Source organism: Phoca vitulina, unplaced genomic scaffold (assembly GCF_004348235.1).
Source record: "Phoca vitulina isolate PV1807 unplaced genomic scaffold, GSC_HSeal_1.0 scaffold82, whole genome shotgun sequence".
In the NCBI taxonomy this organism is placed as follows: Eukaryota; Metazoa; Chordata; class Mammalia; order Carnivora; family Phocidae; genus Phoca; species Phoca vitulina.
In genome coordinates, this window is record NW_022589785.1 from 4,278,103 (window position 1) to 4,297,123 (window position 19,021).

The window sequence follows — 19,021 nt, forward strand, 5'->3', positions numbered from 1 at the left end:
TTCTGTACTAGAAGTTTTGTTCTGGTTGCTCCATTTCATGACAGAGGTGAATTGACAAAAGTAAAGTAGTGAAGAGGGATAGTGTAGCTTTCCTACAGTTAAACACTATAAAATGTGTGGAGGGTATTAATAAGTTGTGTAAACCAAAATGTAAATATGTTAAGGAAAGTTTTACACAACGTAATGCATGATAGAACTATAAAGAATGGCTGTGGGGGCGCCTGGGTGCTCAGTCGGTTAAGCATCTGAGTCTTGATTTCAACTTAGATCTTGATATCAGGGTGGTGAGTTCAATCCTGGTGTTGGGCTCCACCCTGGACATGGAGCCTACTTTAAAAAAAAAGAATAGCTATGTATCAATACTGTGAGGACAAAAATCTTACTGTTTCACCATCTATTCCTTTGTGCCTATTGGAGGTCGTCAGCATCCATTTTTAATAGATTGTCTCAAGAGCTGAACTATACATGGTCTCTGTTTCTAGCCACAGTTTGGTTTTAGAAACTTTGTTTTAAAAAAAATCCTTGTAGGATGAAATCCTAATTGAGTGTGAACTCTATCCTGGCTGAATGTTTATTCCACAAATATTAATTGGGTTCCCTTTATGTTCCTAGCACTGTTCAAGGTATAAAAACACAGGAGTTAATGGGATAGACAAGGTCCCTGCTCTCTGGAAGCTTACATTCTTATATCCTTGAGGGAGAATAAACAATAAACAAACAAAAATGAGCAAAACAGTTTCAGATAGTCCTAATGCTATGAAGAAAATAAAAGAAAGGTAGTGTGCTGGAGAGTGCTGAGGCAGGGAATGGAGAAGGAGGGATTGGAGTATAGTCTGTGGAAGGCCTGTGGAGCTAAGCCTGAAGGGCCAGAGAAGTCAGCCTATGCAGGTCTGTGAGAGGCAATGGCACGTGATTGGCAGAATAGCACAGTGGTTAACATTGTAGGTGCTGGAGTCAAATCCCAGCTCTAACACTTACTAGCTTCATGTATAATGAGGATAATAATACCTACCTCAGAGTACTGACTGCATAAGAATGAATACGTGTAGAGCATTTAGGGCAGTGCCCAAATATTATCATCATCTACTGGAGACAGCATGTTCCAGAGTATCGCTGGGCAAAGGCCCTAAGCTACAAGGCATCTTGTGAGTTCATGCCCTGAGCCTGGAGCTTAGTGGGTAGGAGAGAAAGAAGCAGAAGATAAGGTCAGAGAGGTAGACAAGGGACAGATGTGTAAGATCTTGTGGGATAAAGTAGATTTTGGATTTTATTCTAAGGGCAACGGGAAACCATTGGGGTGTTTTAAGCAAAGGAGTAACATGGTCTGATTTATATTTTCAAAAACCCTTTTTGGCTATAGAACAGAGAATGAATTACTGGAGGAATACTTTGCAAGCAAGGAGATCAGATGAAGAGAGATAGTGGTGGTTTGGACAGGGTGATAATAATGGATGGACTTGGGATATGCTTTGGAGATAGTCTTGAAAGTCTTGCCAATGGATTGGAATGTGAAGGGAGGAAAAAAGGCTATATATGTTGCTATTGCTTTGGTATCTGAATATATTCAGTATGATTAACAGAAACCATCGTTGAGTGGTTTAAAGGCCCATCTTTATTAGGCGACACATTAATCTGAAAAGTAGGAAAATGTGTTATGCAATGTAAAGAAGAGACCAATGCTTGCTGTCAATATATCTTCTGTCATAATCAGAGTCAGATTGAAGTTATAAGGGATTAGCATCTTGTATAAAACCATTGTAAACATAACTCTTATGAATTGCTTCAGGGACCAAATAACATGTTAATAAAATTATCAGCTGCTAAAGGATCTACTCTTGTTATAATTAAAAAAATAAAAGATAGCTTAGAGCATTGAAAAGCTAGAGTTTGTTGTGAAACATGGGCAGGCAGGAAGAATAGACATGGTTTGCTTGGCAGGGCAATTACACCCAGCATGAACAAAGAGAGGATGCTGTGTATCTTGCCTGTCTGGGGTGAACCTGTTGTGGTAGGCAACTCTAGTGTCACATACCTCTCCTACTGTACTCACAAAGCAGCCTTCAAAATTTTGTTTGATTTCCCAAGTAGACTGTCTTGCTAGAAATATATTTTATCTTTTAAATTAAGTCCACTACAAATCAGTTGTCTTAGAGTTTAAGCAGCATGAGCCAATTTCTCCAGGACCTGATAACCTGTGATTAAGTTGTGTGCTAAGGTTTTAAGATCAGTAGAGCTGGGGGAACAAGTCTTAGAGTAAAGTAACAGAAACATTGAGACTTTCTGATCAATCTAACATCCTCATTCCCACAATATCAAGACCAAAAATTGAAACAGATGAATGAAGGGCATTTTTTTGTGTTCTACTTACACTTACACACTTTACCTCTCTTTCGGACTTTCTCCAGATCTGTGGACAAGCTGTACAATGTATCTGGGCCAAACGTTTGCTTCAACTACCAGACAATCATGTTATTTTACATGGAGTATGTCTCTTATGAGGATATGTTTCCCTCTTTGTTTCTAGCTTTCTTAACAGTGAGGAGAGCAAATAGCAGTGGTATCTGAGTTTTTAGTGCAGGATCAAAAAAACAAGACCTCATGTCATAGATCCTGGTTCCTTTTTGAATTTTTCTAGTTTTCTTGTTGCCGTTCTGGTCTTCCCTGAATTACTGTAGTAGCCTCTTAATTGCTCTCGTGATTTCCACTTCTTCCTTCTGCACTATTAAAATAGCCAGGGTGATCTTAAAAACATGCAAATTACTCCCATGCTTAAAACACTTCAGTGTATTTCTGGTTTACCTAGAATAAAATCCAAACCCCTTATCATGGCCAATAAAGCTCCATATCCTCATCTCCTACACTCTCTTACTTGCTTACTCATTGCCAGCCACTTGGCTTCCTCTTTGGCCCTGAAAGAGGCTTACTTTCCTGCTTTAGAACTTTGCACTGCTGTTCCCTCTGCCCAGGATACTCCGCCCTCCCCCAGATCTGCACATGATCCCCTTTTGTCACTGAGGCTCAGCTCAAGCATCATCCCTTCAAGGCGGCCATCCTTGGCCTTCCAAACCAAATCGGCACCTCTCCCTTCTGTTCTCTATCACAGCTTGTGCTTCATATTGTTCACAGTACTTATTACTATCTGAAATTATTTTGTTTACTTATTTATTGACTGTCTCACCAGTCTGTCTATTCCAGAAAAACAGGGACCTTTTTTGTCATGTTCACCACTTTGACTCCAGCGTCTAACACAATGTAGACATTTGATAAATATCTGTTACATGAATGAATGATTTCTCAACTGGTTTCACTGTCATTTACCTATGCCAGGTCAGATATTTAACTCTGCCTCTTAGTTTCTCCAGCTTTGAAACAGTAACAATAGAATTTGCCATCTAACTCATTTTTAGCATGGAGGAGAAAAATTAAGTTATCTTTATATTTGGAAATACTACTCCTGAATAATGTTATGCTGTGAAACAGAGAGGTATGTAAGTAGTATAATAGGTATACAATAAAAATATTCCTCACCTGTTACCAGATAAGGTTCTGGATTTCTTTTTTGTAAGTAATTTCTTTCTCTATTCCCTTTGATATTTCTAGAAAGTGACTGAGATATACCAGTTCAAATTCAAATACACAAAAGAAGGAGCCACTATGGATTTTGACAGGTAGAATTTAATTGTTTAATGAACATGAGAAATAGGACTGAGGTAAACATAAGCTTCTTGAAGCCATAGATAGGCCTTATATTTCCTTTGTAACTTCCCCACTAATCCTATAAAAACCCTCCATTAATAATAGTAATAATTGTTCAAATTTCTGAAATCCATGGATGAAGTTGGTGGGAGTAGAGTCTTCCTTTGCTTCTTTTCCTCTTCTCCTCATAGGTGATGTTGGTGGGGTTTAAAGGAAGTTAAGTTTGGTGGTTAAGAGTTCCAATTCCTAGAGACCTAGCTTGGAACACTCCATTGTTGGTCTAACTTTGGACAGATTACTTAACCTCCCTAAATATTAGTATTCTCATCTGCACAGTGGAATTAATAATATTTACATCATATGGTTGCTGTGACTATTAAATTATAATACATATACAAAGCTTTGCCCATGCCTGGCATATGTTAAAAGGCCAGTAAATGGTACCTGGTGGTAGTGGTAGTGATGGTAGTGGTCCTTGGAGGCAATGGTGGTTGGTGGGTGGCATAGCAGTAGAAATTGTATTAATGAGGCTGTCTACATGGTGTTGATTGAAGAACTCCATAAGATTCTATTTAGACACTAACCTGAAGTTTCTCAGTTGCTATGCCAAGATATTAATCTTTTTTGCCCTCAATATAGCCAGACTGGATCTGGAGTAAATGAAACCCCTGAACTATTTGCCTATAGATACAAACATTCTCATCTACTTCTCCCAATCTGTCATACAAATGTAATTTTTTATGTTTGTCCCAGTATGGAAAAGACTGGAAAGCACTACTTTTTCCTATCAAGTTTAAAATGCCAAGTTTTAGACATACTAGCGGGTTAAAGAGCAAAGACATGGGTATTTGCTTAAAAAGATCCCTGGTGTAGGTGGAGATGTTTTATTGAAGAGCAATATTTATTCCCATCCCGGTAGCTTTTGGATTCAGAAAGATCTCAGTTTTGCTGATGAGATGGAATAGAAGTGGAGGGGGTGGGTGGTGGTGAAAAGGCCTGGGTGGTAGAGGGCTCCAAGTCAGGGGAATGAGTGCCCATGAAAGGAGCAACTCTGAAGAGAAACGTGGCCTAATACTCAATTTTCTGCTATTAGCTCTGTCTTGTCATTTACCGCAAGTTTGAGGATTTCTCTCTGAGATTCACTTCCTTAATTATCCTCTCATTTGTAAAACTTGCAGACAGCAGTAGGATGTGCAGAGGAAGTAAGTTTTAGGAATGAGAATTAAAATATTAATCATCATAAGCTAGCATTTATATAGCATTGTACAGATTGTACAGCACTTTCCGTACATATTCTCCCACATTAAACAGTTGCCTTTTACTCTCCAAAATTTAAATATAAGTACTACTGGCAACCAGATTAATCTCTTTTGTTATGAAGGCACATATGCCAAGTGGTGAGCAGTAAAACAGAAATGGCCAAATCTTTCAGCTATTAAGGAGGAGAGAAGGTAATGCATATTACTAATCTCCTAGAAACCAAAGGTAGACATTTATTTAAATGATCAGTCATACAAAATTACCTTATCACCTCTTCCATAGTAAAGATAATTTCCCTTTTAAAAGAGTACAAGGGAGTCTTGAGTATGATTTTACATGGATATGATTTTATGAATATGATGTATACTGAAAGATCCCATGAGCTAAATGCTATAGCCCTTCACTTGAGTTACCTATTTCAAATTGGTTAAATCTTAGTAGACAAACCTTTGTTGTTCAAAATCAAAAAAGGAGCAAATGTATTCACTTAATAATGTCTGTTTTATGAATCCACACTTCCTCCAGTAGCTCGATTACTTAGGATTATTATTCACTATTGAGTGCTTACTATGTGAAAGACATTGTGCAAATATATTGCAGTTGATAGTCCTTCCTAGAAGCTATTCAAATATGAAACCAATTTGGGAAGAAAATTTTGGAGAGAAATAAAAAAATATTTAGAGTTAGAAGGTAATTTGGTTCCACTTGTACATTCATTTATTAATTCCACAAATGTTTACTGAGTATTTACTCTAGCTGGCACCAAACAGTACTGTGGACTTGAAAGATAGAGCCACGCATAATCTAGAGGAGGGCATACAAACAATTATACATAGGAGTAATGTATAAGAATTATCAGGGAAAACTTCCTTGAAGAGGTGACACATGAGCTAGCTATTAAAGGATGAATTGAGGAGAGTCAGGAAAAGAAGTGGGAAAAACACAATACAAGCAAAGTAAACGGCATATGCAAATGCACGTGGGTGAGAAGAAACTGGGTAGTAAATGCAGATGAGGTTGTAGGTGAGGGCGTGGCTGCTCATGAAAGGCATTGTACACATACCATTCTTGAATTTGATTGAAAGGTGATGAGTGTAATAGAAGAATTTTAAGCAAGAGAGTGACATGAGGAGATTTTCCTATTAGGTATATTATTGCAGCAGTGGCATAGAGAATGTTATTGCAGTGTAGACAAGAAGAAAAGCGAGAAGAATAGATAGCCATTGTTGGAATCCATGTAAGAGGAAGGGACATCTCTGACAGATAACCAGATGGTAGAAGGGCCCAGAACTGATGACCAATTTTCAAATAGAAAATCTGGAAAGGTGTAGAAATGTGTATAAGCTTATCCCGCAAAGTGAGCTAACTGATCTAGAATGTCTAAATGACTTGACACAGCTCATTCAGTTAGTTAGCAGCAGACCCAATATTAGATGTCAAGTCTCCTAATTCCAAATCCATTGTTCTCACTATTATGGCATGTGGTTATTTGTAACTCAAATTTTTATTTTTTATTTTTTTAAAGATTTTATTTATTTATTTGAGACAGAGAGAATGAGATAGAGAGAGAGAGCATGAGAGGGGGGAGCGGGAGAGGGAGAAGCAGACTCCCCGCTGAGCAGGGAGCCCGATGCGGGACTCGATCCCGGGACTCCAGGATCATGACCTGAGCCGAAGGCAGTTGCTTAACCAACTGAGCCACCCAGGCGCCCTGTAACTCAAATTTTTAAAAAATCAGGTCATATTTAAGGGAACTTGCTACTTAAGAAATCCATTGTATATACATTGCAGAAAGTACAATCACTGCTCTAATTTACATTCTAAAAATGGTCTCAAGTGTCCTGATATTTACTTTATATTTATTTGATCATATGGTTAAGAGTTTTGTTCTTTTTAAAATAGAGTTTCAGTATACATATGATTGAAAAGTATGCTGTTTTTCTATATGGTTATAGCAGTAGTACAAGCTTCGAAAGTGGGACAAACAGTGAAGATATTAAGAAAGCCAGTGTTCTACTGATCCGTAAATTATATATACTGATGCAGAACCTTGGACCCCTTCCTAATGATGTGATACTTACTATGAAACTCCACTACTATAATGCAGGTAGGTGGAGACCTCTAGTTAAATTCCTTCTTTTTTTTTTTTTTTTTTAAAGATTTTATTTATTTGACAGAGAGAGACACAGCGAGAGAGGGAACATAAGCAGGGGGAGTGGGAGAGGGAGAAGCAGGCTTCCCGTGGAGCAGGGAGCCCGATGTGGGGCTCGATCCCAGGACCCTGGGATCATGACCTGAGCCGAAGGCAGACGCTTAACGACTGAGCCACCCAGGCACCCTCTAGTTAAATTCCTTCTTAAGTGTCGAAGTAATATTTTACATAGAGAGATTTTGCAAGCATCTGAAAGATACCTGTTGCTACACATGAAAGATTAATTTGACTTTTATTGAAACTCACAGTTTTCTTGGTTTTCTGCCCTTTTCATTTTGCAGTGACTCCACATGATTACCAACCCCCTGGTTTTAAAGAAGGGGTAAACTCACACTTCCTGCTGTTCGAGGGGGAGCCTGTAAACCTGCAAGTGGGATTGGTCTCCACTGGCTTTCATAGTATGAAAGTAAAAGTCACAACTGAGGCCACCAGAGTATCTGATTTGGAGAACAATCTCTTTCAGGAGAACAGCACTACTGAGATTGTTCATCAGGGCCTAGACTTCGATGAAGAAGAAGAGGAATGCAACAATCATGTAAGGCAAAACTTTATCGAGCCTCCATTGCTTCAGTTAAACACAGCTAACATTTTTAATTCCCTCATAGGTTATATCACAGTAATAGTCTAATATCACAGTAATAGTCCAATAGTCCAAATAGTCCAACCATCCATGAGTATATCCACTTGTTTAAAACTTTTATATAAATGTAATCATACCCTTGTTATTCTTCTATGATTTGCTTCTTTTGCTTGACCATCAAAAATGAGATTTATCCATTTGTGTGTGGTTGTTCATTCATTTTCACTGCTGTAGAATATTCTACTCTTGATAGAGTTTCTTTCTTTTTAATTGTTATAAGCATTCGTGTACAAATCTCCTGGTGTATATTTACAAGAGTATCTCTAGAGATCTAGAGTCCAATAGTCCAATAGTCCGATGGACCACAGTAAAGGTCCAATAGTAATAGTCCATTAGTCCAATAGTCCAATAGTCCAATAGTCAGGTATAAAAACTAAAACAAAATTAGCCTCTGACCTCAGGGAGTCTTTATTGTAAAAAAAGTACTGTACTGTAAAAAAAGGGAATATACTTTGAAATTGTCCGTGACTACAAGAAAAAAAAAAAAGACCTTCCAATATACTTCTCTTAGAAAAGGTACCCATAAACTTAGAAAATTTGGGATTTTCTTTTTTTCATTTATAGGTAACATTTTTAGGATTTAAAAAATATTCTAGGTATTCATTCTCACTGGAAATATAAAGTTCTTGATTACTGGGATAATTGAGTGGAGGGAGGTTGGGGGAGAAAAAAGTTATAGATAAACTCAAGTCAGAGTGAAAACATAATGATAGTCAACTGTTGGTTATGTAGAGAGAGACAAGCTTTGGGGCTAGGTCCCTGGGGAAAGCCAGGGGTCTGGGGCGTTTGGAGCCACTGGAGCCAAATGGGTAGGGCTCTGAGCCCTTTACTTGCCTACTTCCTCCAGTAGAGACTTGGAGTTGAGTACTTGCTAGGGCCCCACTGTCCTAGGTAAATCCACACCCTGTCATCTGGGTAACAAAGTTTACTGTATGTCAATATTGTATTAAAAGGGTTCTGAGTTAGACATAAAAATTTTTCAGACTGCTTAATGGGAGGTGATGCTATAAAATCTTTTCAGGAGCTATTTTCAAATTAGGATGCTAATTTATTTGCTTGAGATAATTTGAGTCCTACTTAAAGAGATGACTGTAGTAAATAACTTTTGAAGGTTCTTTCTGGTTCTTTAAATCTGTGTTATATTTAATATATTGAAAAGAGGTCTTAATTAATATAAATAATATAACCAAACAAACAGGATTTTTTTTCATCTTTAGTATTTTCACAATGTCACACATGCTAATGGCTTTAGAGTTTGATGCAATTTTCTTCTGATCCTGTTCCAGAAAGATATAGTTAACATAGGCTGGTTTTAAAAAAAAATAAAGGTTAAGAAGAGAATGGGCATGTTTCAACTGGATTTTTATCTTTTAAAATTAAGAATTTATCTTTTACCAAAGGAAATGAAAGTGGACAACTTGAGAATGAATAATTCAATTGATAGATTAAATAAGACACGTGATAACACTTTCCAAGCATATGTTTAGTAGGAACTATATATACAAAAATCAGGACTTTGTGGTAAACTCATTCAATTTAACTTGCCAATTATATGAAATAATTTAGTAAGTCTAGTGAACAGCTTTCTGACACTTTGTCACTGAAAATTCTGTTGTTTTCCTTTATGGAACACATACCCACACACACATACACATTCATACACAGGTATACATATATAGAACATTTTATACTTTTAAAAATCATTTTATTTTGAAAATATCAGGCATACAGCAGAGTATATAAAATAGTATGTACAGTTTAAAGAATAATGAGAACATCCGTATAGCCTCCATTCAGGTTAAGAAGTAGAACATTGTCACTACCTTGGAAGCCACCATGTGCCCCTTCCTCATTGCACCCCTTCCTTCTCCTCCAAATGTAACCACACTCTTAACTTCTATAATCCTTCTATTACTCTTCTTTATAATTTTACCATCCATGAGTATATCCACTTGTTTAAAACTTTTATATAAATGTAATCATACCCTTGTTATTCTTCTATGATTTGCTTCTTTTGCTTGACCATCAAAAATGAGATTTATCCATTTGTGTGTGGTTGTTCATTCATTTTCACTGCTGTAGAATATTCTACTCTTGATAGAGTTTCTTTCTTTTTAATTGTTATAAGCATTCGTGTACAAATCTCCTGGTATGTATTTACAAGAGTATCTCTAGAGAATATACCAAAGAATCCTAGGGCTTATACATTTTCAACTTTATTAGTAATGTAGAACTGTTTTCCAAAGTGGTTGTACCAATTTGTACTCCACCAACAGTGGAGGAGAGTGCTCTACATTCTTGTCAACACTTAATATTATTCGAGTTTATGTTTTCTGTCTATCTACTGGATGTGAAATGGTAATACTTCATGATTTTTATTTGCATTTCCCTGGTTATTTGTAAGTTTGAGCATCTTTTCATGTGTATTGGCCATTCTGGTTTTCTTCTATATAAAGTAACTGTTCAAGTCTTTCATTTCTTTTTCTATTGGATTATTTATCTTTTCCTCATTGATTTAAAAAATATGTTCTGATTAATAATTCTCCTTCACTTATTTATGTTGTAATATTTTTTCCAGGTTTGTGGCATATCTTTTCACTTTTTAAAAGATGTCTTTGGTAAAGAGAAGTTCTTTTTTTTTTTTTTTCTGGTAAAGAGAAGTTCTTAGTTTTAATGTAATCAAATATTTTCCTCTAACATGTGCTTTTGAATATTCTTTTTTTTTTTTTAAAGATTTTATTTATTTATTTGAGAGAGAGAGAATGAGAGACAGAGAGCATGAGAGGGAAGAGGGTCAGAGGGAGAAGCAGACCCCCAGCTGAGCAGGGAGCCCGAGTGGGACTCGATCCCGGGACTCCAGGATCATGACCTGAGCCGAAGGCAGTCGCTTAACCAACTGAGCCACCCAGGCACCCCGCTTTTGAATATTCTTAAGAAGTTTTTCTTTACCTGAGGTCGTTTATAATACAGTGGTACTGCCTTATCTGTGGTTTGGCTTTCTGCAGTTCAGTTATCCTCAGTCAGCTGCAGTCTGGTAGTAGATAATCCTCCTTCTGACATATTGTCAGAAGGTCAGTAGTAGCCTAACACTATATCACAATGCCTACATCACTCGCCTCACTTTATTTTACCACATAGGCATTTTTTTTTTTTAAGATTTTATTTATTTATTTGACAGAGACAGAGATAGTGAGAGCAGGAACACAAGCAGCGGGAGTGGGAGAGGGAGAAGCAGGCTTCCCACTGAGCAGGGAGCCTGATGTGGGACTCGATCCCAGGACCCTGGGGTCATTACCTGAGCCGAAGGCAGCCGCTTAACGACTGAGTCACCCAGGCGCCCACCACATAAGCATTTTATCACCTCACATCATCACAAGAAGAATTGTGAGTATAAAGTAAGATATTTTGAAAGGGAGAGCGACCATACTCACATAACTTTTATTACATTACATTGCTGTAATTGTTCTATTTTATTAATAGTTATTGCTAATCTCTTACTGTGCCTAACTTATAAATTAAACTTCATTATAGGCATGTATATATAGGAAAAAACATAGTATATATAGGATTTGGTACTATTTATGGTTTCTGGCACCCACTGGAGGTCTTGGAATATATCCCCTGCAGATAAGGGGGACTACTGTATTCTCCAGTATTTTATTCTTTTTTTTTTTTTTTTTTTTTTTAAAGATTTTATTTATTTATTTGACAGAGAGAGAGATAGCGAGAGCAGGAACGCAAGCAGGGGGAGTGGGAGAGGGAGAAGCAGGCTTCCTGCCGAGCAGGGAGCCCGATGTGGGACTCGATCCCAGGACCCTGGGATCATGACCTGAGCCGAAGGCAGACGCTTAACGACTGAGCCACCCAGGCGCCCTCCAGTATTTTATTCTAAGAATTTTAAGGCTTTTCTTTTTACATGTAGGTTTTTATTCCATTTCAGGTTTATTTTTATTTGTGGTGTGAGGTAAACCAGACCCCTTTAAAATTTTTAAACTCAAGTATAACTTACATGCAAAAAAACACATCATAATGATACAGCTCAATAAATATTCACAAACTTGAACATCAGGGCTGGGATGAGGGTGAGGCAAGCAAGGTGAGAGTAAGTGGGTTCTTAAATTTTGCTTTTTAGGTAACTTGTTTGTCTCACCTTTGTCCCAGCCTACTGAATAAACACATGAAGTCAACACCCAGATGAAGAAACAAAATACTACCAGTTCCTCAGAAAACTAAGTCTTACTTTGAAGTCACTCAACAAGAATATTTCTATCCTGACTTCTGTTAGCATAGATTAGTTTCTCTTGTTTTTTATTTTATAGATATAGAGTCATAGAGTATGAGCCATTTGTTCACTCAACATTATGTTGTGAGATTTATCCATATTCTTGCTTGTTGTTGTAGACCATTCTCACTATTCATTCCTCTAGCGTTGGTGGGCATTTGGATAACTTTCCGGTTTTGACTATTATGAATAGTACTGCTCTGAACATTCTGAACATGTTTTTCAATGAAATATGTACACATTTCTGGTGGGAATAGAACTGTTAGGGGTAGATTTGCTAGGTCAAGGATATGTGTACATTTAGTTTTAATAGATACTACAAAACAATTTCCAAAGTGGTTGTGCCAATTTATACTCCCATCAGCAATGTATGAGAGTTGTGGTTGCTCCACATCCTCACCAACCCTTGGCATTTTCTATCTTTTTAATTTTAGCCATCACGGTGGGTGTGTAATGTTAGGTCACTGTGGTTTTAATTTGCAGTTGCCTGATGATTAATGAAGATGAGCATCTTTTCATATGTTTATTGGCCTTGTTGGATATACTTTTTTGCAAAGTGTCTTTTCAAGTTGTCATTTTTTCTTTATTGGGCTCTATTGGATTGTCTTTCATTCTTATTGATTTGTGGAGTTCTGCATATATATCCTACGTAAAAGTCCTTTGTCAGATATATGTATTGTGAGTATCTCTTTGACTTTATGAGTTGCCTTTTTAGTCTCGTAATAGTGTTTTGTGAACACTAATAGTATTTGTGAACAGAATACTAATTATGTTAATTTTAATGTAGTCTAATTTATCAATCTTTTCAGCTATATTTGGCAGTTTTTATTTAAAAATTTTTGTCTGTTGGGGTGCCTGGGTGGCTCAGTCAATTGAGTGTCTGACTTATGGTTTTGGCTCAGGTCATGGGATCAAGCCCCACTTTGGGCTCCACACTTGGTGGGGAGTCTGCTTGAGATTCTTTCTTTCCCTCTCCCCTTGACCCTCCCCTGATAGCCCTCTCTCTCTCAAATAAATAAATCTTAAAAATATTTTTTTTGTCTATTCTAAGGGTGCCTGTTTGGCTCAGTCAGTTAAGTGTCTGACTCTTGATTTTGGCTCAGGTCATGATCTTGGGGTCATGAGATCCAGCCACGTATGGGGCTCCACACCCCGAGCCTGGAGTCTGCTTAAAACTCTCTCTCCCTCTCCCTCTGCCCCCAACCCCTGCTTATGCTTTCTCTCTCTGTCTTTCAAAAAAAATTTTTTTGTCTAATCTGAAGTTCACAGAGATAGGCTCTGTGTTTTTCTCTAAAAAGGGGAAATAATGACAGAAACAGAAGAAATTTTTTAAATTATAAAAGACCTCCATGAATAACTTTATACCAAAAAATATAAATACCTTACTTTTCTCTCCCAATTCAAATGTTCATAAATTGTGATATGAAGTTATTCATGGAGGTCTCTTATAATTTAAAAAAAACTCTTTGTTCTATAGCTGTTTCCCTGTTTTTGTATCTGTTTGCTGTTTATTTGTGCCCCATTAGTTTTTCTTGGTTATATTTGCTAAAAATCATTATTTTTTATTATCCTTTCAAAGTCATCTTTTGGTTGTCCTGATCACTTCTTTTTTTTTTTTTTTTAAGATTTCATTTACTTTATTTATTTGAGAGAGAGAGTGCACATGCAAGTGCAAGCACACATGGGGAGAGGAGCCGAGGGGGAGGGAGAGGGAACCTGAAGCAGACTCTGCACTTTGTGCAGAGCCCCATGTGGGGCTTGATCTCATGACCACGAGAGCATGACCTGAGCCAAAACCAAGAGTCAGACACTTAACTAACTGAGCCACCCAGATGTCCCTGTCCTGATCACTTCTATGGCTTTTGTTTGTTTGTTTTCTATTTCATTCATGTTTTGCTTTTATCTTTGTCTCCTATTTCTCTGGTTTGGTTTTGTCTCCCTGACTTCAACTTGATCTTTCCATCAATATATAGACATATATATCCTACAGGTACCTCAAATTCAACATCTCTAAATAGAATTTCAACTTCTCACCAGATATGCTCTTCCTTCTCTCAGGTTCATCATGTTGGTGGTGTAACCATGATTTTATCAAACAGCCTGACGAGGAATGTGTTCAACTTCTCACCTCTCACATCCCTTTGGTTACCTTTTCCATCTGTTTTACCTTTGAAATATTTCTCAAGTTTGGCCCTACTGCCATTGTGCTGGTTCAGTCTGTCATCATTGCTTTCTTTGTGAATGACAGCTAAGTCTCCTTACTGAGTCTCCCTGATATCAGCATTGCCTCTCTAATCTGTCTTCTGGAGTACCAGAGAATGAAGGTACTAAAACTATGATAACCATTTTCACATATTTCAAGTTCATTTATTTTGTATAATTTTAAAGGACAGAAGGAGAGAGGAAATGAAACTCACAGGGAGTGAGAGGAGGTTGATTTTGGCTCAATAGAAGGAAGAACTTTCTCTTAAAAAATTTGAAAGCAATATTATAATGACATTAAAGTAATTTAAAAAGCAATGCAAATCTTCTAACTTTCCTACCATCCTATTGATACTGTTTTCATTTTTGTATGTTCCATTACCTCCTGTCTTTTTCCACAGATATACATATTTGTATATGGCTTTAATCATAGTTTATATATCCATTTGTTTTGCTTTTATACTTAACATTAACTTGATAAATATGTCCCACCTTAATGTTCACATTTCTAATTTTAGTGATCTTTTGTTTCATTTAGGCACTTACTCTGCCTTTGTGTACTTTTAAACATTTTACATGCTCTCTCTCTAAAATAAATAAATAAATAAATAAAATCTTAAAAAAACATTTAGGCTAATTCCTGATTTTGCTATTATAGATAGTGTTTTAATAAATACTTTTGTATGTATGGCAGAATTTTCTTGTTTTCTAAAGGATATAGTATCAGAAGTGAAATGTACAGAACCTGAAAATTTGTATAGCTCTTGAATGAGTATTACCAAATCATTTTCCAGAAGCTTGCTAGCTTCTCTACCTCTTTAGGATGGATTTTCTGACAATTACAACTGTTAAAAAATCTGGCTGTCTTGAGAAAAGTGAACTACTTGTCACCAGCTGTGTTCAAGTATAGATATATATTGTGTTCAAGATAGGGTATAGATGATTATCTTCAGGGTGTTGCAAGAGAAAATCATGATTTAGGAGAAAAGTTAAACTAGTTTGACCTCCGAGATCCCTTCCATGCTAAGGTTCTCTGGGATATTTTCAAAATTCCTATTGAGAGTAATGCCTTGCTAAGCACTGTGAGGAAAACAAAGACATACAAAATATAGTTTCTTCATTTGGAAACTCTGGCTGAAGAGAAAATACTTACATAATGTAATGAGAAATAATAGTGGAGAGTGTATGAATGATAGAAATAATATTAACTAACAGCAGAGCATTGTTCTCAGGGTTTTACACGTATTATCACTTTTATTTTATTTTATTTATTTTTTTTTAAAGATTTTATTTATTTGACAGAGAGAGACACAGCGAGAGAGGGAACACAAGCAGGGGGAGTGGGAGAGGGAGGAGCAGGCTTCCCGCTGAGCAGGGAGCCCGATGCGGGGCTTGATCCCAGGACCCTGGGATCATGACCTGAGCCGAAGGCAGACGCTTAACGACTGAGCCACCCAGGCGCCCCGTATTATCACTTTTAATCTTCCCAGCTATTTTATGAAGTAGATTCTATTATTATCCTGATTTTATAAATGAGGAACACAGACTTAGAGAAATTAGCCAAAGGCTACATATACAGTGAATAAGTAGCAGGGCCAGGATTCGGATTGAGGTGGTTGGACTTCAAAGCCTGTGTTATTACAATACAGAAATAGGATAAGTTGGCACTGATTTTATGGATGAATTATATTTTGATTGGCAGAAATCAAGGCAGAGGATGTTCCAAGCAAGTTGGAAAGTATAGTATAGTATAGAACTTCTGTCTCTATGACTTGTAATTCCAATACTGAACTTTCCATACTTTTCCCTGTATTCTATGGCTTTGCTGCAATCTCTACATTTGGTAACCTCTAACTCAAAGATTTCTCAAAACTTTTTTTTTTTTTTTTAAGATTTTATTTATTTATTTGACAGAGAGAGACGCAGCGAGAGAGAGAGCACAAGCAGGGGGAGTGGGAGAGGGAGAAGCAGGCTTCCCGCCGAGCAGGGAGCCCGATGTGGGGCTCGATCCCAGGACCCTGGGATCATGACTTGAGCTGAAGGCAGATGCTTAACGACTGAGCCACCCAGGCGCCCCCTCTTTTTTTTTTTAAAGATTTTATTTAAAACTTTTTTAAATCATAAAATTTTCTATTAAAATAGAAAGTCTAGGGGCACCTGGGTGGCTCAGTCATTCAGCGTCTGCCTTCGGCTCAGGTCATGATCCCAGGGTCCTGGGATCGAGCCCCGCATCGGGCTCCCTGCTTGGTAGGGAGCCTGCTTCTCCCTCTCCCACTCCCCCTGCTTGTGTTCCCTCTCTCGCTGTCTCTCTCTCTGTCAAATAAATAAATAAAATCTAAAAAAATAAATAAATAAATAGAAAGTCTACAAAATCTTGACCAAACAACTTATACTGCTTTTTCACTAGTGATCTGTAGTAAAGAAGAAATTTAACATATCATATTGTTGTGAGACTATTGTAAGATTGAAAAAAAAAAAGATTTTAATCCAATTTTCTTTTTCAGGTTATTCCTTATCTCAGTCACAGAAAGAGAAATATAAAAAATTTCACCCATAGTTGAAATTATTCAGTATTTGTACTATTTTCTGGTATGATCTTTAAGATCCAAGGAATTGGGGCACCTGGGTGGTTCAGTCGTTAAGCGTCTGCCTTCGGCTCAGGTCATGATCCCAGGGTCCTGGGATCGAGCCCCGCATTGGACTCCCTGATCAGTGGGAGGCCTGCTTCTCCCTCTCCCACTCCCCCTGCTTGTGTTCCCTCTCTCGCTGTCTCTTTCTCTGTCAAATAAATAAATAAAATCTTTAAAATTAAAAAAAAAATGATCCAAGGAGTGATGTAAAAGTGAGATCATAATTTGACAATAAGTTCAGAAACTATAAAAGCACACAGATTTGAAATTTAAAAATTCTTAAGTTATGAGAACTCTTAAAACCTAACTCCACTTGTACACAGAACCCAAGTAGGAGACCAAGGAATCCTAGGACAAAACAGAGTTACGTAGAACTGTCTGGAAAACCCTAACCTAAATGTGTCCTTATCATTTTATCTACCTCTGCAACACCTTCAGGACAGGTCTTCATTCCTAATAGGGATGGTTTGGGCTTAAGATCTAGCTAGTAAGGCCACACAAACACAATGGCACCAGTATTCTGGGATGTTGGGCCTGTTTTCTCTGTTGTGGTCAACTGGATGGATAGCAATAGACATATATACTAGAGAGAGACTCCTGGACAGGCTTCTTTAAAGAACTCACTATATGGTGACAGTCAACACATATTCTGGAATTGGATGTGGAATCTTTTTTTTTTTTTTTAAGATTTTATTTATTTATTTGACAGAGAGAGACACAGCTAGAGGGGACACAAGCAGGGGGAGCGGGAGAGGGAGAAGCAGGCTTCCCACGGAGCAGGGAGCCGGACTCGGGGCTGGATCCCAGGACCCTGGGATCATGACCTGAGCCGAAGGCAGATGCATAACGACTGAGCCACCCAGGTGCCCCAGATGTAGAATCTTATTTAAATTTTATGCTAAGTTTAAAGGCTGAGGGAAAAGTACTTCTTTCTAATAGAGATAATTAACTCCGGCTCCTTAAAAGACTAGTAATTACTGACATATACAGATAGCTATAAAAAATGGAGGGCTAATGTTGCCCACATCTACTTTAGAGACTGATGGTCCTAGTTTATTAAACCATTATAGCTGTTTTGGAATTCAAATTTTTATCAGCTTTTTTGATAGGGGTTCATATGCCATAATTTTCCAATTTTCTGAGCTCCTTATGAGTCTGTACCTCCATGTTAGAAAGAGTTCCTAGATACTCTGTACACATCTCTTCTAGTCCTTCCTTTGTACCTAGTAATCTTGATCCAGCATGGTATATTTTCTCATCTGCAACACATTAATTTAACTGATGCATAAATAATTCATACAAATGATGTTTTTTGAGAATGAGCTAAAGGCAGAAAACTTTTTTAATATAACAGCCATAAGTATTTCTTTTTTTTTCTTTTAGAGGTTTATTCATTCATTTGAGAGAGAGAGAGAGATTATGCACATGAGCAGGGGGAGGGGCAGAGGCAGAGAGAGAGGGAGAGAATCCTTAGGCAAACTGCTGAGTGTGGAGCCTGACTCAGGGCTCGATCCCAGGACCTTGAGACCATGACCTGAGCCAAAACCAAGTGTTGGATGCTTAACCGATCAAGCAGCCCAGGTGCCCCCAGCCACCAGTTTTTCTTAAAAACCAGTTCAATAGTTTAACATTTTGTCTAGGTACAATGAACATTTTTGGATGCATTTTTTTTTCCTGTGTGAAGCCCATTTTTCACCCTTTCGTGCTGACACATTTGATTAGTGCAAATGATTCGTTTTTGAGAAATTAGAATATAAAGTACAATTAGTGCCAAAGTAAATGGTACCATTTAAGTGTGGGCTAGAAAGATACTTTCTGAATTCCTTAAAATTGCTTTGTATTCCAGCCAATGGATTGAAACTAGAGACTTTTCATTCAGAACCTATATTCTCCTTCTAAACTCTGAACTGAAGTTTTGCATTTTGAAGTATAGTCTGATGATTTTCATAGCATCACATCTCATGAAGCATATATGCTTTGTTTGATACAATGTAGTGTTGGCAAGGATATCTTAGATTCTTGGAAGTGGAGTTGATTATTGAAAACATTGGAGAAGGCACATTATCTACAGAAAATATTCAGACTTAAAAACCACACAT

General features: G+C 37.4%; 1 protein-coding gene across 5 annotated transcripts in view; it reads left to right on the forward strand.

Moving 5' to 3' along the window:
• HORMAD2 (HORMA domain containing 2) overlaps window positions 1-19,021 on the forward strand; it is a 91,255-nt gene that overhangs the window by 24,389 nt on the left and 47,845 nt on the right. For 4 of the 5 annotated variants that reach the window (XM_032395161.1, XM_032395163.1, XM_032395160.1 and 1 more), the window contains 3 exons: window positions 3,601-3,668; window positions 6,912-7,063; window positions 7,450-7,703. In XM_032395161.1, the coding sequence (XP_032251052.1) occupies window positions 3,601-3,668; window positions 6,912-7,063; window positions 7,450-7,703 (474 nt within the window). The remainder of the gene's footprint in view (window positions 1-3,600; window positions 3,669-6,911; window positions 7,064-7,449; window positions 7,704-19,021) is intronic. The other variant, XM_032395164.1, reaches the window with a different exon arrangement.